A 14,195-nucleotide genomic window follows, 5' to 3' on the forward strand; every position below is an offset into this window, starting at 1 on the left:
ACAACACCAGCGGAATGAAAGTCATTAAATGTATCTAAAGAAAATTCGTAAATCTCATCAAGGATGATCTCATATATATAATAATCAAATGGAATAATAGTCACAACCTTACTCACCAAAAAAGAAACAAGTAAAAATGTGAACTACATTTAGAATAAGTGATCATTGGTTTTTAATCAGAAACTGGACGATATACAAAAATACCAAGACATGAAAGAAAATGTAAAATATGTCACATCTTAGTTGATGAATTCCACCTTTTCTTTAACTGTAAACTTAATTTAAATAATAGAAAAACCTTTAAAAATGTATTGAAAAATATGTAAATTGCAATACACTGCGGAGGAAATGAGACCAATAATTTCTGGGCCTTTTATAGCTGACTATGCGGTATGGGCTTTGTTTTTTTTATATTTAACATGTATATTATTATTGCTGAGTTTTTATTATGTTTGTTTTGTATCTGTATTGCTATTACCAAAATTGTTTTTGTTTGTTTGGGAATAAAGAATTTAAAGTCGGCATATATGTTCACCATAACAGAGAAAAATTTTCATACTATCATATAAAAATCACACTGCTCAGCCTCCATTCAGGTACTAAGAAATAAGATTTTTAAAAAAAGTAGCCTATGTGAATGTAATAAAATAATTTAAAAAAAAAAGTGATTTCTGGACGTCCAGGGTCACTTCATGATGGTGCTCATCACGGCTGCAAACACCTTCATATGCATTGCATGGGTGAGAACCAGCAATGACTAACAAACTAAAAAGCATAAACATATAAATTGGCTTTTTATAGCAGCTCAATGATCCGTATAAAATAATGTATAAAAAGCAGCTAGAGCAGAAAGCCGGAAATAAAAAGGAAGAAAATTAAGCTACGATGTAGAGCTGGATACTAGAGTAATGGACTTTTGATAATCATAAGAAGATGTGGTATGAGTTCAAAAGAGGCAACTCTCCATTCAAGTCATAATTTGTTAAAATTAAACACTTAAAGGTCAAAGAATGGCCTTCAACACAGAGACTTTGCTCATACCGAACAGCAAGCAATAAAGGACACCAAAATGACTATTGCAAAACAATTCAAACAGGAAAACCAATAGTCTAATCTGTATAAATAACGAGAAACGAGAAACACTTATGAACTACATTAACAAACGACCACCACTACAGGTTCCTGACTTATGACAGGTGCAAACAAATACAACAGGTTTAAACGTTTTAACTGGTGCCAACTTTCACCCTAATTAACCTGAAATAGTAGCAGAACATTACATTCAGATTCAATGTTTTATAAGAATCTCACCACTTAATTGTAATACATATAATCTCTTGTCTGGTATGTAAAATGTTGATATTAATTGATATGATAATATGATAGTTATATATATATAGGCTTCCCCTAGATAATACTTAAGCATATGACTTTACGTCCTTGACATTTATTCATGATCCATTTTTTTTTCTAATATATCATTTTTATTTGCATTTTTTTTATCCGATTTTGTACAAAAATACTTTTTGGTAAGAAAAATTCCTTTCAAACCCAACTTCTGCCAAACCAATCAATGCATAAGAACAATATGAATTTCATTAAAACGAATGTCCGAACTTAGAATGTGACCAAAACTACTGTGGCTGAACTGATTGGTGGCCGAAACGACATGTGGACGAACTAGAAGTGTGGCCGAAACATCTCGAAAGCGTCCGCCTAAAGTAACAAATATGTAGCCAACCAACAAACACTAAACATCTTGATAATGTCAGTTTTAGAGAATTTTTGCTTTATAATATATAGTCTGAGCGGTTTTTTTTACCAAATCATGAAATGTAAATATATATGTCAGTTATCTTCTTTATTATTAAGATAACTATAAATATTACAAAACAACATTTCAAAGTGTCACATGTAATATATATATAATAATATAATTGTAACCATATTTTTAAAAATTGTTTCTTATTTCTAACGCATTCGGTATTTAAAAGTTTAGAAACTAAAAAATATTCATTACACAAATCTTTTAAATCTAAACCATAAGATTGGAAAATAGTTTGCCTTATATCTTTATATTTATCACAAGATATCAAAAAATGTGCTTTAGTCTCTACTTTAGTGCAAAATTTGCAAAAACGCTGTTCTCTTGGAATTTGGGGTTTATTATATCTACCCCGTTCTATATTTAAACAATGAGCACTGATACGTAGTTGTATAATTTTACTAGTCTTTTCATATTTTTTGTAAGATTGGTTTAAAGATAGTAGGGAACAAAATTTGGAACAAAAATATTACTGAAAAGCACCAGTTTACTGTCCACAGCTCCAGATTTGATATTTTGTAGTTGTATGTCAGCTTGCTGCCTAAAGTATCTTATCACTATTTAAAATGTTGTTTTTTTTGTATCAAGTTTAGTTAAGTACTTTAAATATCATTTTAAGTTTTCATTAGATAATTCTTGATCTGCAGTAAATGCACTTTGTAATATTTTACCTCTATTTATTTTTAGTAATCTCATATACTTATTATACATTAAACATAATGAATCTGAAATCAACATTGGATTCCTGTTACATCAGAATGTCATTTGATTATATTGAAGCAAACAACCTATTATTATTTTAATACATAGATCTTATTAAATGAAACCTCCTTTTAATGTACATTTTATGCATATTAAAAAGCAAATTCAAATGAAACATAATTTTAAATATAAATAAAACTAAGTCACATACTTAAGTGAATATACTTGTATGGTAGAATAGTTTGCAATAAAAAGGTCCATGAAAATATGCCTTGCATGACATTTCTATTGTTTATTGTTTATTTATATGTGCTGTACATATGTTGGAAATTTTGTTTTATCATTTAAAAAAGCTCCTAATTAAAGGAGGCTTATACCAGGAAGAAGAAGATAGAAAATACATATTTTTTTCAAATTTAGTTGAAGTTCCATAAATACATGTCGCTCTTCTGCCCTGCCACAGACAGGACAGAACATTACAGAAAAAACTGAGAATTCGAAAACGTCCGGGATCGTCCGACATAAATTGTATATTACTCAGGACTGTGGGAAAGGTTTTAACACTTCTTTTTGATGGTGTTGCGGCGGTGACATTTTTGCCAGAGGTTATATTGCTGAAAACACGCTTGCCATCGAAATTTATACATTTAAGACAGCTGAATATGGAAAAGGTTACCTCTCAGGTTTGCAATTTAAATGAAACAATAAATATAAAGTTTCAAACTGGGACACGGAGCACCTCTCACCACTGTAATTGCGGGTATATCCTATAACCTTAGTTCTATTGACATTGCATAATGCAAACAATGTTTTACTAGCACATTAGAAATATCACACAATGATAACTGTTCATTGATTTGTCTCTCATTGATTGTTTAAAAGTAATTGATAGAAACATTGATTATTATTTGGAAATGTAACTTTGTTTGAGCTGCAATGGCCAATGTGCCTCATGTAAGACACAGGGCACACCCTCCTAAATTGGAGGATGGAGGATAGATATGCAAATGTACTAATAAAATAACTGATTCTTATTACCAAGGATCTTACTATACAAATCCTTGTTACAATAACCTAATTTATTTTTTACATTTTCCCACTCTTTACATTAAGTTTTTATAGGGTGTATATAGCCATTCAAATGCCTTGATCGTTCGAAATAAAAGGGGGGAACCACCCAGAACCCAACCCCATTTTTTTTTTAAATCCCCCTGAATCCATCACTACCAAATCATCATCATCCATGTCTCCAATGGCTGTTTCAAATTACCCATACTATGAAATTAGGAGGGAATTTGGCAGTGGAGATAGTTTTTTTACTTGTCAATCTGCAAGTAATTTTCTTTTCAAGATGCTTACAGAAATATTTGATATCAGATTGAGATTGTAATTAATCATTAATGAACAGTCTCTATAATGAGAGGTACATCTCTATTGACTCTAATGACTTTTAGGTCACCATGTCAAAGGTCAAGGTTATTGTTTAAAAATAGAAAAAAAAAATCCAGAATAAAAGGGGTACCACCATTTCCCCAAGAAATACAAGTACAACGTAATATCCCCAAAACAAACTGATATATCCCAATAACAAGATTTTCATGGTGTTATACTGTGTTAAATTAGTGTAACAGCATACAATTATAAGGATTAAGGCGTTCATAATTAATAAAAGTATGCACAATCTTCAGAAAAACGATTTGTATATCTTGTATGCAAACTCCTTGTTGAAAACAATATGGCAGAAGTTATAGTTTTTATACAAGGCATAGTAATAAAAGTGCAATTATGTACACTTCAAGAATTCGATGTGTATCATACACATCGAATTCTTGAAGTGTACATAATTGCACTTTTATTGAGAAAAACGAGAAATATCTTTAATTAATATTCTTTGATATTGTTAAAAGTAGTAAACAGTAACACCATTAAAAGTAGCATAACACCATAACAAATCTTTTTATCGGGATATATCAGTTTGTTTTGGGGATATTATAAAAGTTCTTGTATTTCTCGGGAAATCGTGGTACCGGAATAAAAGTTTCAATTTGAGGTCAAGGTTGTAGTTTTTCTTTCTTTATAAATAATGCAATCCTCCCATGGGAGTATTGTACTGTAGTTACCAAAAATAAACTGACATTTGTGAAAAAAAAGTGTTTTCCAGATCTGTGCTAATTATTTACAAAAATCAAATACTTCATATGGGATAGCAATCTTAACTTACATGTAGGCCTAAACAATTAAATTGTCTGGTTCAGGTAACATGTCCCAAAAATATTGTTTGGGTAGTTGGGTATTTTTTCTAATTTTTAAGAGTTCCCACGATGATAGTGCTCAGGATGACCTTCTGGAAATATTTATCACACACTTGTACACTGCTATAAAAAAAAAAAGGGTCACAATCAGGGTCTTTTGTTAGGTGGGGTAGGGTTACCTGAACCAAATTTTTTTTTTCTAGGCCTTAGTATATCATAATGTACAAATGTATGGTCATATATATTGAGACAAAAATCTATAATAATTTTTGACATCACAACATAAAAGGTCAAAGGCATACATGAAGGTACTAAAAATACACCAAAATTTGTTCAGAAAAGTGGTTTCCAAATATATTTGTTGTGCTTCAGTTGAGATTGCATTCTTGCCTACACACATTGTATAAAATATCTTGTAATTTCATCGTAATGTTACTAATATGGACTGTAATTCAATTGTGTGCTGAAAAGCAGTTACAGATAGATAAATACATTTTGTTGTCACTTTTTTTTTTTTTTTTTTTTTAGAGAAATGAAGATTTCTATCATTTTTATATGAATTTTAAAAAATTTACCACAGTTTATGCAGAAAATTGGTTCCAAGTTACACTAAAAAATATTATTATTATCATTTTTATATGAATTTTAAAAAATTTACCACAGTTTATGCAGAAAATTGGTTCCAAGTTACACTAAAAAATATTATTAATAAACTGATGGAATTTAAAACTTAATTCAATAATGAATATATGGTCACTCACATGTAACATGTACAGTATATAAAAATATAGGAAGTTTCCTTTTCTTTTTTCAGCTTTTTTAAAAAGTTCTGACATGTATGTCCATAGTTGATTAGTTTCAGTTAGGAATACACACTAAATGTTGATACATTTCAGCACAGTACTATATTCGTCTGTGAGAACTATATATCTTGTATGTAATTCCAAACTTCAATTTGGTTGAAAAATATTTCTCAATTGCATTATTTATTTCAGTTTTAAGGTTTAGACTAGAGTTATAAAGAGACAGCTGACATACAATGGAAAGGGCAGACCTTGTTTACAAGCTGGTTGACGAACTAGAACCTGTGGTAATAATATACTATAATTAATAGAAACAAACTTTGCTGCTGAATCCTGTTTAAAGCAACATTTCTTCATTTGCAATGATTTGCAAATATATTTGATATATTTGTTTCATATAAATTACAATAAATGAACACAAATGGTACATATAGAGAATTGTTCAAAAAGACATTTGCCACTCAGTCCACTCAGTCCATTCTTGGTATGTAATTCCTTCCTACCAACTCATACATATGTGAAATGTTTTGTCAATGTTTGTCTTTGAGTTTTAAATGGCTAAAGATATTGAAATCCACTTTTTTGGTTAATTATCATGATTCAAGACAAAAATTATATTTAATGAAATTACAGCCTTAGAAGTTTATCAACTCAATTTTCAATCAGTTGCAGACTTTGCATAAATATTTTTACAACCCAAAATACATTAGCAAATGTATTGATATTCATTTGCAAACGGTAGATTTCTATCCGATGCAGCTCATTTAACATTGACATGTACATTATTTACAAACACAAAAAATGATAGAGATATACATTGTATGGTGTTTTAAATCAACATGAGACAGCTATCCAGATATGGAATTTATCGCTACATTGAAGACCTATTGGTGACCTTTTGCTGTTGTTTTTTTCTATGGTCGGGTTGTTGTCTCTTTGGCACATTCCCCATTTCCATTCTCAATTTTATTACCAAAGACAAAAATTACTTTATTTTGAATTCATGAATTAACTTTACTACCAAAAATAAATGAATCCACAGTATTGAAAAAGGAGTTATAGGAACACAGAAGGATGCATCTGTTTTTTACGTTTACTTCCTGTATTACTTTGTAGTTAAAGAAGTATGCCTCCACAGGAATTGAGGTAGGGAATATAGGATGTTGCATAGATCTGTTTATTACATGTACTACCTTTTCATTTTCTAGTTAGAGAAGTATGCCTCCACAGGAATCGAGGTAGCCGTACTGATTAGTAAGGTCAATGACAATGTTGTTGGTTACCAAGGAACAAAGTTAGGCAAAGATTTCCTGGAACAGAATACTTTCTTTACAGAGACATTTAGGAAGTTTTGTAAAGGTAAATATGACATCTCTGAGGCCAACCTTAAAAATATGTTTGTTTGCTGTTTTCCGACTGTACCTTCAGACTGAAGTGTCGGTAGGTAGGAAAAATATTTTATTTTATCGGCCAAAATACAGTTTAAACAAGCAGTGACACTAAACCAAGTTTCTTGTGAAGAAAAAAAAACCATTTTAAAACAACAAACACTGGACATGCTGAAAACCAACATCAAATGAACAGGCATTTTCAGATAAAAAAACTTTTTAACCAAAACTGAAACTTTAACATAGTGTCTTTATCCAATTTATGACATAAAATATGATATAATTATTAAATACTGGTCAGGAACACTAATAAACAAGGAATGTCATTATGACTACAACTGTTTTAAAGAAATATATTCAGACATATATGCTTCTTGACTAGAATGTTTTCATGAGTAGAGTATTTTCATCAGAAAAAATGTATATATTATAGATTTATAAGACAATTATTAAAGAGTGTATTTTTTAATAAAAAAAAAAATAACCATTGAATCTTCCTCAATTGAAAAAAAGGCAACTTGAAAAAAAAGTATTAAGAAATCCGACTGTTTTCATATTCCTAACAATATTTAATTATGTGATAAGGGAGCTACCATTTGATTTTTATGGGGGGGGCTAGGATGAAAAATTTTGTCCTGCATTTTTTTTTAGTTGTAATCTCTGTCCTGCCTTTTTATTTTTCACTCTATTCGGTCCTGCCTTTTTTTTTATAAGTTTATCCTGACTTTTTTTACCTAAATTGTCATCCTGCCTTTTTTTTTTTTGCAAAGTGTCTCATCCTGCCTTTTTTTTTACTCAAAACTCCTGTACTGCCTATTTTTTAAAAATTTCATCCTAGCCCCCCCCCCCCCCCCCCCCCCCCCCATAAAAATCAAAAATGGTCTGTACTGAAATGTTTTTAATGCATAAAAAAAATTGGCAGCATAGCTCCTAAGGATATGTTTTAATTGAATTCACACAGGCCACACAGTTTGGGTATATTTAATATTGTAAGAAAGAGAATAATTGCAATGAGTGGGGCAGCCCCCCTTATCCTAAAGGAGCATACTCATTGCAATTGAAGATAGATTTAATATAGAGAGAGTATATTTATTTTTCAAGCTAACTATTCATTTTCTCTACATCTTTGTGTAATTAGGGTTGCTTCTTATTGATTTGGCATGATCTATATCCATTAACATTTCCTATGAGCCCTTCCTCCGTACAGGCGTGTTTACAGATATCCATGAAGATTTAAGTCACGGAGGAGTGGTTTCATCTTTGTCATCTTCACAACGATTTGTAGAAAATATGCCATACTTCAAGCTGCTGTCGAATTATTTAACCACTGAAATTGGTTCCATAAAGTCAGGCTCCACAGATTCTGAACCCGATTTGTTTGAGACAGAATGGTTATCGTGTCAGTTATGAATATCCGCTGCATCATCGTCAATGATATCATCACACATCATTACATGTGCCTGAATCTGTATAAACAGTTTACTAATAAACTTTTTTGTTTGTTATTTGTCTTAAAATTGACACGAGACGACAGCGTAAAGTACTCCTCCGCGACTTCATGGATACCTGTAAACAATTTCCATGTGCGTTATCATTAAATGGTCACATGAACGCTTGACGGGAAGCTAAGAAAAACCGAACTTGAAATGCGTAATTGACCCAGACTTTAAATCCTTTCCAGAAAGGACCCAAAGTTCCGGATCGCGTCAATAGAGGTATTAAAAAAAATTTCTTCAAATTTAAAGCAATAAAATTTTCACAGTCGGGAGGATTTTCAAGGGTCGGTCGGTAAACTGCAAACAAACAATATTTTAATTTAAGCCTGACACAAAGCTGTCAAAACCTTTATGACTGTCCCACTATCACAAATGCCTTCCAAACAAAACAAACATACCGGTATGATTCAACAGAAATTAACCTGATTTATGGGCGTCCACAAATATTCACTCTGCGGTTAAAGGTTTTTGAAATTGTCCTAACTTTCTTAAACTAGCATGGATTTCTTCCAAACTTGGACAGAAGCTTGTTTTTAATCATAAGATAGTACACAGAAGAAAATTTTGTAAAAAAAAAAATCCACTTTTTTCCATATTTTACATATAAATGGACTTGATTTTTCTTCCAGTTAGCATTACAAACAGTCTACGGTTAAATTTTTTTAAACCTTTATTAGATTCATAAACTATGCTGAATTTTGACCAAACTTGGACAGAAGGTACTCACAATCTATATTATCGAGTGGAATATTTTATCAATTTCTTTCCTCATTTTTGTTGAGCCTGCAATTAACAGCAAAAGTAGGTGAGCCACTGGGTTCTACGGAACCCTTACAAATTTTATTGCTAACTAAACCACTTGCTTGTGTGAAAGTTGCTTAAAATTGCATAAAATTTTGTCTATATTAAAGAGATGAGGTATGATTGCCAATGAGACAACTTTGATTTTAATCAAATATGAGAAATTATTTGTGAATAGTACAAATTAAAAAGGAAATACCAGTGTTGTCAATTTGTGAGCTGAATAAAAATTTATATTTTTTTATAGCAGAATATATTCGTGGTAAATCCCATGCTTGTATAACAAAATGATATACCAACAAAGTAATCATGGTATATAATATGACAACTTCCAAATGTTGTAATGTGTTGCTTTGAAGAAAAAGGAGGCAACCAGACCTTTGCCCTTTACTTGTCATTCAAAATGTTTGAAATTTTCAATTCTAGGCTTTTAAAACTATTTATAATGCATGAACTAATTATAATGGATCAGCATGTCATGTGTTCTTTAGACTAGACAGCATCTAACTAACCATCAAGATGACCTCCCATGACTGCTGATGATCATACAACTAGAATACTTACATTAAAATAAAAGTATCTTTGTTTCAGAATAGAAAATGAGATAAATAATACTTTTATTTTTTGGCAGAAGTTCATTTAACAAATAATTTTTAAACACGCATGAAATCAATCACTAATATTTTTATAAAAAAAGATTTGTGATTGTTTATTTTAGATTACTGGTATGGAGCTGACAATGTAGCAACATACCCAACACCTATCAAAAAGATGAAGATTCAGACCTCTGATGATGAACATGAAGAGATGAATGAGATACAGGATGTTGATTTTCTGTCGGGAGATAATAACTCAGTTTTGAGCGGTCTGGAAGGCTTTGCTTTACTTGATGGACAAAAAATTTCAATTTCCACACTTATATCAGATGTAAATGAAGTAAATAAGAGTAAATATGTATTAAAAACCTCTAAGTTAATTACCACACCTAAGACCCCAAAACAGCCGAAGGAAAAGAGCATGGTAAGTGAGGAAAAGAAAAAGATTACAAGAAAGGCCAAGTACAGATGTCATATTTGTGTTGAGGCTTACTTTAGGAGACCCCACAGACTTAACATACACATGCATGAATATCACAGCAAGGAATTGTCAGAGATTGAAATGGAGGCATACCCCTTACCTGAAGGATATCAGAAAAGAGTAGAAATTCCAGTAAAAAAAGAAAATGAAAAATCCCAGAAAGCTGGTCCTAAAAAGAAAATAACAGTCACACCTTTTGATGAAAAAAAACATTTGACATACAGATATCAGTGTGATGAATGTAACATCAAATTTAAGAAAGTTGAGAAATTTAACATGCATAGAATCCAGGTACATAATCAAGAGGAAGTAAATGAGGACTATGGGATATGTAAAGATGGCTACCAATGTAAATATTGCCCCAAGATTTTTGCATCTCGTTGGAACCTTCAGCGTCACATAGATATTCACTTAGGAAGGAAGAGATTTAAATGTGATGAATGTGACAAGTTTTTCTTCAGACGTGAAGAACTGGCGAGACATAAAGTAACACATACCGGTAAGAAGGACCCAATGAGAGGATCTTATGGAAAAATCCAGTGTTACAGTTGTGGAGAACCTATGAGGTTAAAGGCTGGAGAAAATTGTTCCATTCCCTCAGCACATGATAATTTGAGAGAAAAAGTAGCAATTGAGAGTATATATAAATGTAAACATTGTGATGCAGCATACAAAGACCAAGCCATCTACCTGCTTCATTTGGCAGAGCATGAAGGAAAAGGAAAAGAAGTGTTGTCAGAACACGATTACATGTATTTGACAGATCCAGCTGCAGAAGATGAGGCAGAAAGGGAAGATTTCTCACCTGAAAGCATGGAAGTCGATGCAGATGTATCGAAAGTAGTTGACAAAGAAGATGGAGAGATAGAGCCCATAGGTACAACTAATGATGACAAGTCAGATATTGAAAATTTGGAATACCAACAAGAAGATTCAAATGAAGATCTAGTTGAAGAGGGAGAGATCACACCTACCATTATAAAAATTGATGAAGATCTGAATAAACCCAGGAAAAGATTTACAAAGTTAAACTATGAGGGAGCTTTCAAATGTAAAACCTGCTCCAAATCATTTGTAACTAGATTTGTATTAGATCGACATATGATGATACATACAGGTTCAAAGAAGTTTGAATGTAAAATATGTGAATCAACTTACTCAAGGAAAGACTTGATGGAAAGACATATGAAGAAAAAACATTACGCAGAAAAGGTTTTAAAATGTAACATATGTAACATTATATGCAAAGATGAAGTAGGTCTTAAGTACCACAAATCTGTAAAACATGAAGATGGAGATGTTAAATTAGAATGCACAGTTTGCTCTGCCACTTTCAGTAGAATCAAATCACTGAGGAAGCATAACAAAAAATGTCAAGAAAAAGTAGATGAAGATTTTAAAGCCATTATTGTAAAGCAAGAGGTCACAACGCCAGTCGAGGAACGTAGTAGTAGTAGAAAACGAAAACCACAGACATGGTTTGGCTTTGAGGATGACAATGAACCAAAGTCTTCCACTAATGAAGCTAAAGTACAGAAGACATCAACTACATCTCCTGCTGTTAAAGAAAAAGCAAAGACTCCAAAGTCAGCTAATTCATCTACTGATAAAAAAGAGAAAACACTTCAGAATCCACATGCCATAGAAGGATTTGAATTTTCCATTAGTGACAAAGCACATGAAAATTATACATGCAACATATGTGTAAAAAGTTTTCGATACCAGAGTGAATTTGTAAGTCACCAGCTTATCCATTCAAACAAGAAGGTTTATCCATGTGCAATGTGCTCATTAGTATTTTTAACACCCATGAATTTCAAGAAACATTTAGAAAAACATAACAACAATGGCCATTTTGCCTGTGACAGCTGTACATTTCTAACAGATAGTATGGAACATTTATCTAGACACAAGGGTATACACAAGGAGAAGACACCAAGTAAACAGGAAAGTACGGGAAACACTAAAGACCCAATAATATGTGAAGAATGTGGAAAAGAGTGTACTAATATTCATAGGCTAAAACAGCATCAGCTTATACATTCTGGTGAGAAACCACATGTTTGTTCTACTTGTGATGTTGGTTTCCGTACTCTTGATACTTTGAAAAATCATGAGAAAACACATTTAGAAGGTAAACCTTATCTATGTGATGAATGTGGTAGATCTTTTCATCAAATGTCAACTCTTTTAACTCATCGCCTTATTCATGAAAAAGCAAAATTTGATTGTCAACTTTGTACAACAAAATTTAAAAGACGTTCTGGATTGAAACACCATATGATTTCAATACACTCTAACCACCCAGACACTGACATAGAAAAAGCATTGAAGTGCCAGACTTGTGACAGACTGTTTCCAACCAAGAAAAGTTTGGATGGCCATCAGAGAATCCATTCTGGGGAAAAACCATACAAATGCAGAGTTTGTAACAAGAGTTTTGCAGATGGTAGCAATCGTAATAATCATGAAAAAACTCATATCAATTCAGCAAAAAAGCATCAATGTTTTAAATGTGATAAATCTTATACACATCGGAGAGATCTAATTGTACACATTGAAAAACTTCATAAAGATGAAGACAAAGAGGAAGCAGAAAGTCAGAAAAGTTCATCAGAAGTGGATTTAGTTAACAATGAGATGGGAGATAACTCTGAAGTGGATGTAGTAACCTGTGAGAAAGGAGGTAACTCTGAAGTTGATTTAACAAGTGAAACTGGAGATAACACACAAGTAGATGCAGTAATCAGTGTGAAGGGAGATAACTCTGTATGTGTCCAGGAATCAGTATTAGCAACATTAAATCTGGAGAGGTGTGATAGTAAAGTTAAAAGCTCAACTAGTCCTACTTCAGATCAAACAACAGAAGAATCAAAATTAGATGGAGATTCAGTTGAGCAAGAGGGTGCTGATATGAACAGCGAGCAAGAGGTTGCTGACATGAACATCAGTGTAGAAATTAACGAAGAACAAACTGATCAAGAAAATAATGACACAGATATTGGTTCCCTATGTGTAGAACCAGTTCAAGATGATGAAGCAAGTTCTTTGGGTCCTGTTGATCAAGAAAGCACTGTAACAAACACAAATTTGATGATTTCTAGTCAACAGTCAGATAATGCTGAAACACAACCGCAGTCCATTGAATCCACTACAAGCTTAGCTGTTAAGTCTCTATCTGCCAGCCCACAAGTTACAGGTCTGAATGAACCACAACTTCAGTCTGAATTTTCTGATCTGTCTGTAGAGGCTCAGAGCGTTGTTCAGAATGTTCTTCTTCATAGTAGTGACAGCGATAATGGTCCATCAACAATATATGTGGTACAATCTGAAACAGAGGGAGGAGCACAACCAGAAGTCCTGTATTTGATAACTGAAAAACAACAGTAGCTAAGGAAATACAGATACAATGTTTTTGAATCAAAAATGACAGAATTGCTTCATGCAAGTTGTACTTGTAGCTAAAGTTGTGCATTATTGTTCAGGTTTATAAATTGGAAACATTTTGATTTCAATTCAGGAAAATATTAAAGAATTCCTTCATGATTTGCAACATGGGGAATTTTGTAACAAAAAAATTGTTCCGGCGTGACATTTGTTCCACCGGAACAAATTTCATAGGAAATATGTTCCACCAGAACTTATGTCACAGAAAATATGTTCCAGCACTATAAAATTTGTTCTGGAACAAATTTTTTAACCAAGTGTGAAATAAGTTCCGGAACAAAAATCACAGCACCATGAATTTTGTTCCAATATTAAAATTTAAAAAAAAAGTGAAATAAGTTCTTGTGATATTAGTTTTAAACGAATCTATTTTATAGAAATTAATGAAAATGTTCTGCTCGAAC

General features: G+C 32.1%; 1 protein-coding gene across 1 annotated transcript; it reads left to right on the plus strand.

Annotated features, from left to right (window-relative positions):
• The first annotated feature begins 3,059 nt into the window (after positions 1-3,059).
• LOC139480975 (zinc finger protein 43-like) lies at positions 3,060-13,871 on the plus strand. Its single transcript, XM_071263973.1, has 4 exons — positions 3,060-3,210; positions 5,775-5,869; positions 6,791-6,941; positions 9,986-13,871. Exons 2-4 carry the CDS (start codon positions 5,819-5,821, stop codon positions 13,732-13,734), a joined length of 3,951 nt encoding a protein of 1,316 aa, XP_071120074.1. The 5' UTR covers positions 3,060-3,210; positions 5,775-5,818; the 3' UTR covers positions 13,735-13,871.
• Positions 13,872-14,195: the final 324 nt, after the last annotated feature.

Source organism: Mytilus edulis, chromosome 7 (genome assembly GCF_963676685.1).
Source record: "Mytilus edulis chromosome 7, xbMytEdul2.2, whole genome shotgun sequence".
Taxonomy (NCBI): Eukaryota; Metazoa; Mollusca; class Bivalvia; order Mytilida; family Mytilidae; genus Mytilus; species Mytilus edulis.

Bases quoted from the DNA above. Each gene is read 5' to 3' on its own strand.
- LOC139480975 (XM_071263973.1), top strand. From the start codon at position 5,819: ATGGAAAGGGCAGACCTTGTTTACAAGCTGGTTGACGAACTAGAACCT. The intron at 5,870-6,790 runs GTAATAATATAC...TTCATTTTCTAG, and splicing joins TTGACGAACTAGAACCTGTG to TTAGAGAAGTATGCCTCCAC. The intron at 6,942-9,985 runs GTAAATATGACA...TGTTTATTTTAG, and splicing joins ATTTAGGAAGTTTTGTAAAG to ATTACTGGTATGGAGCTGAC.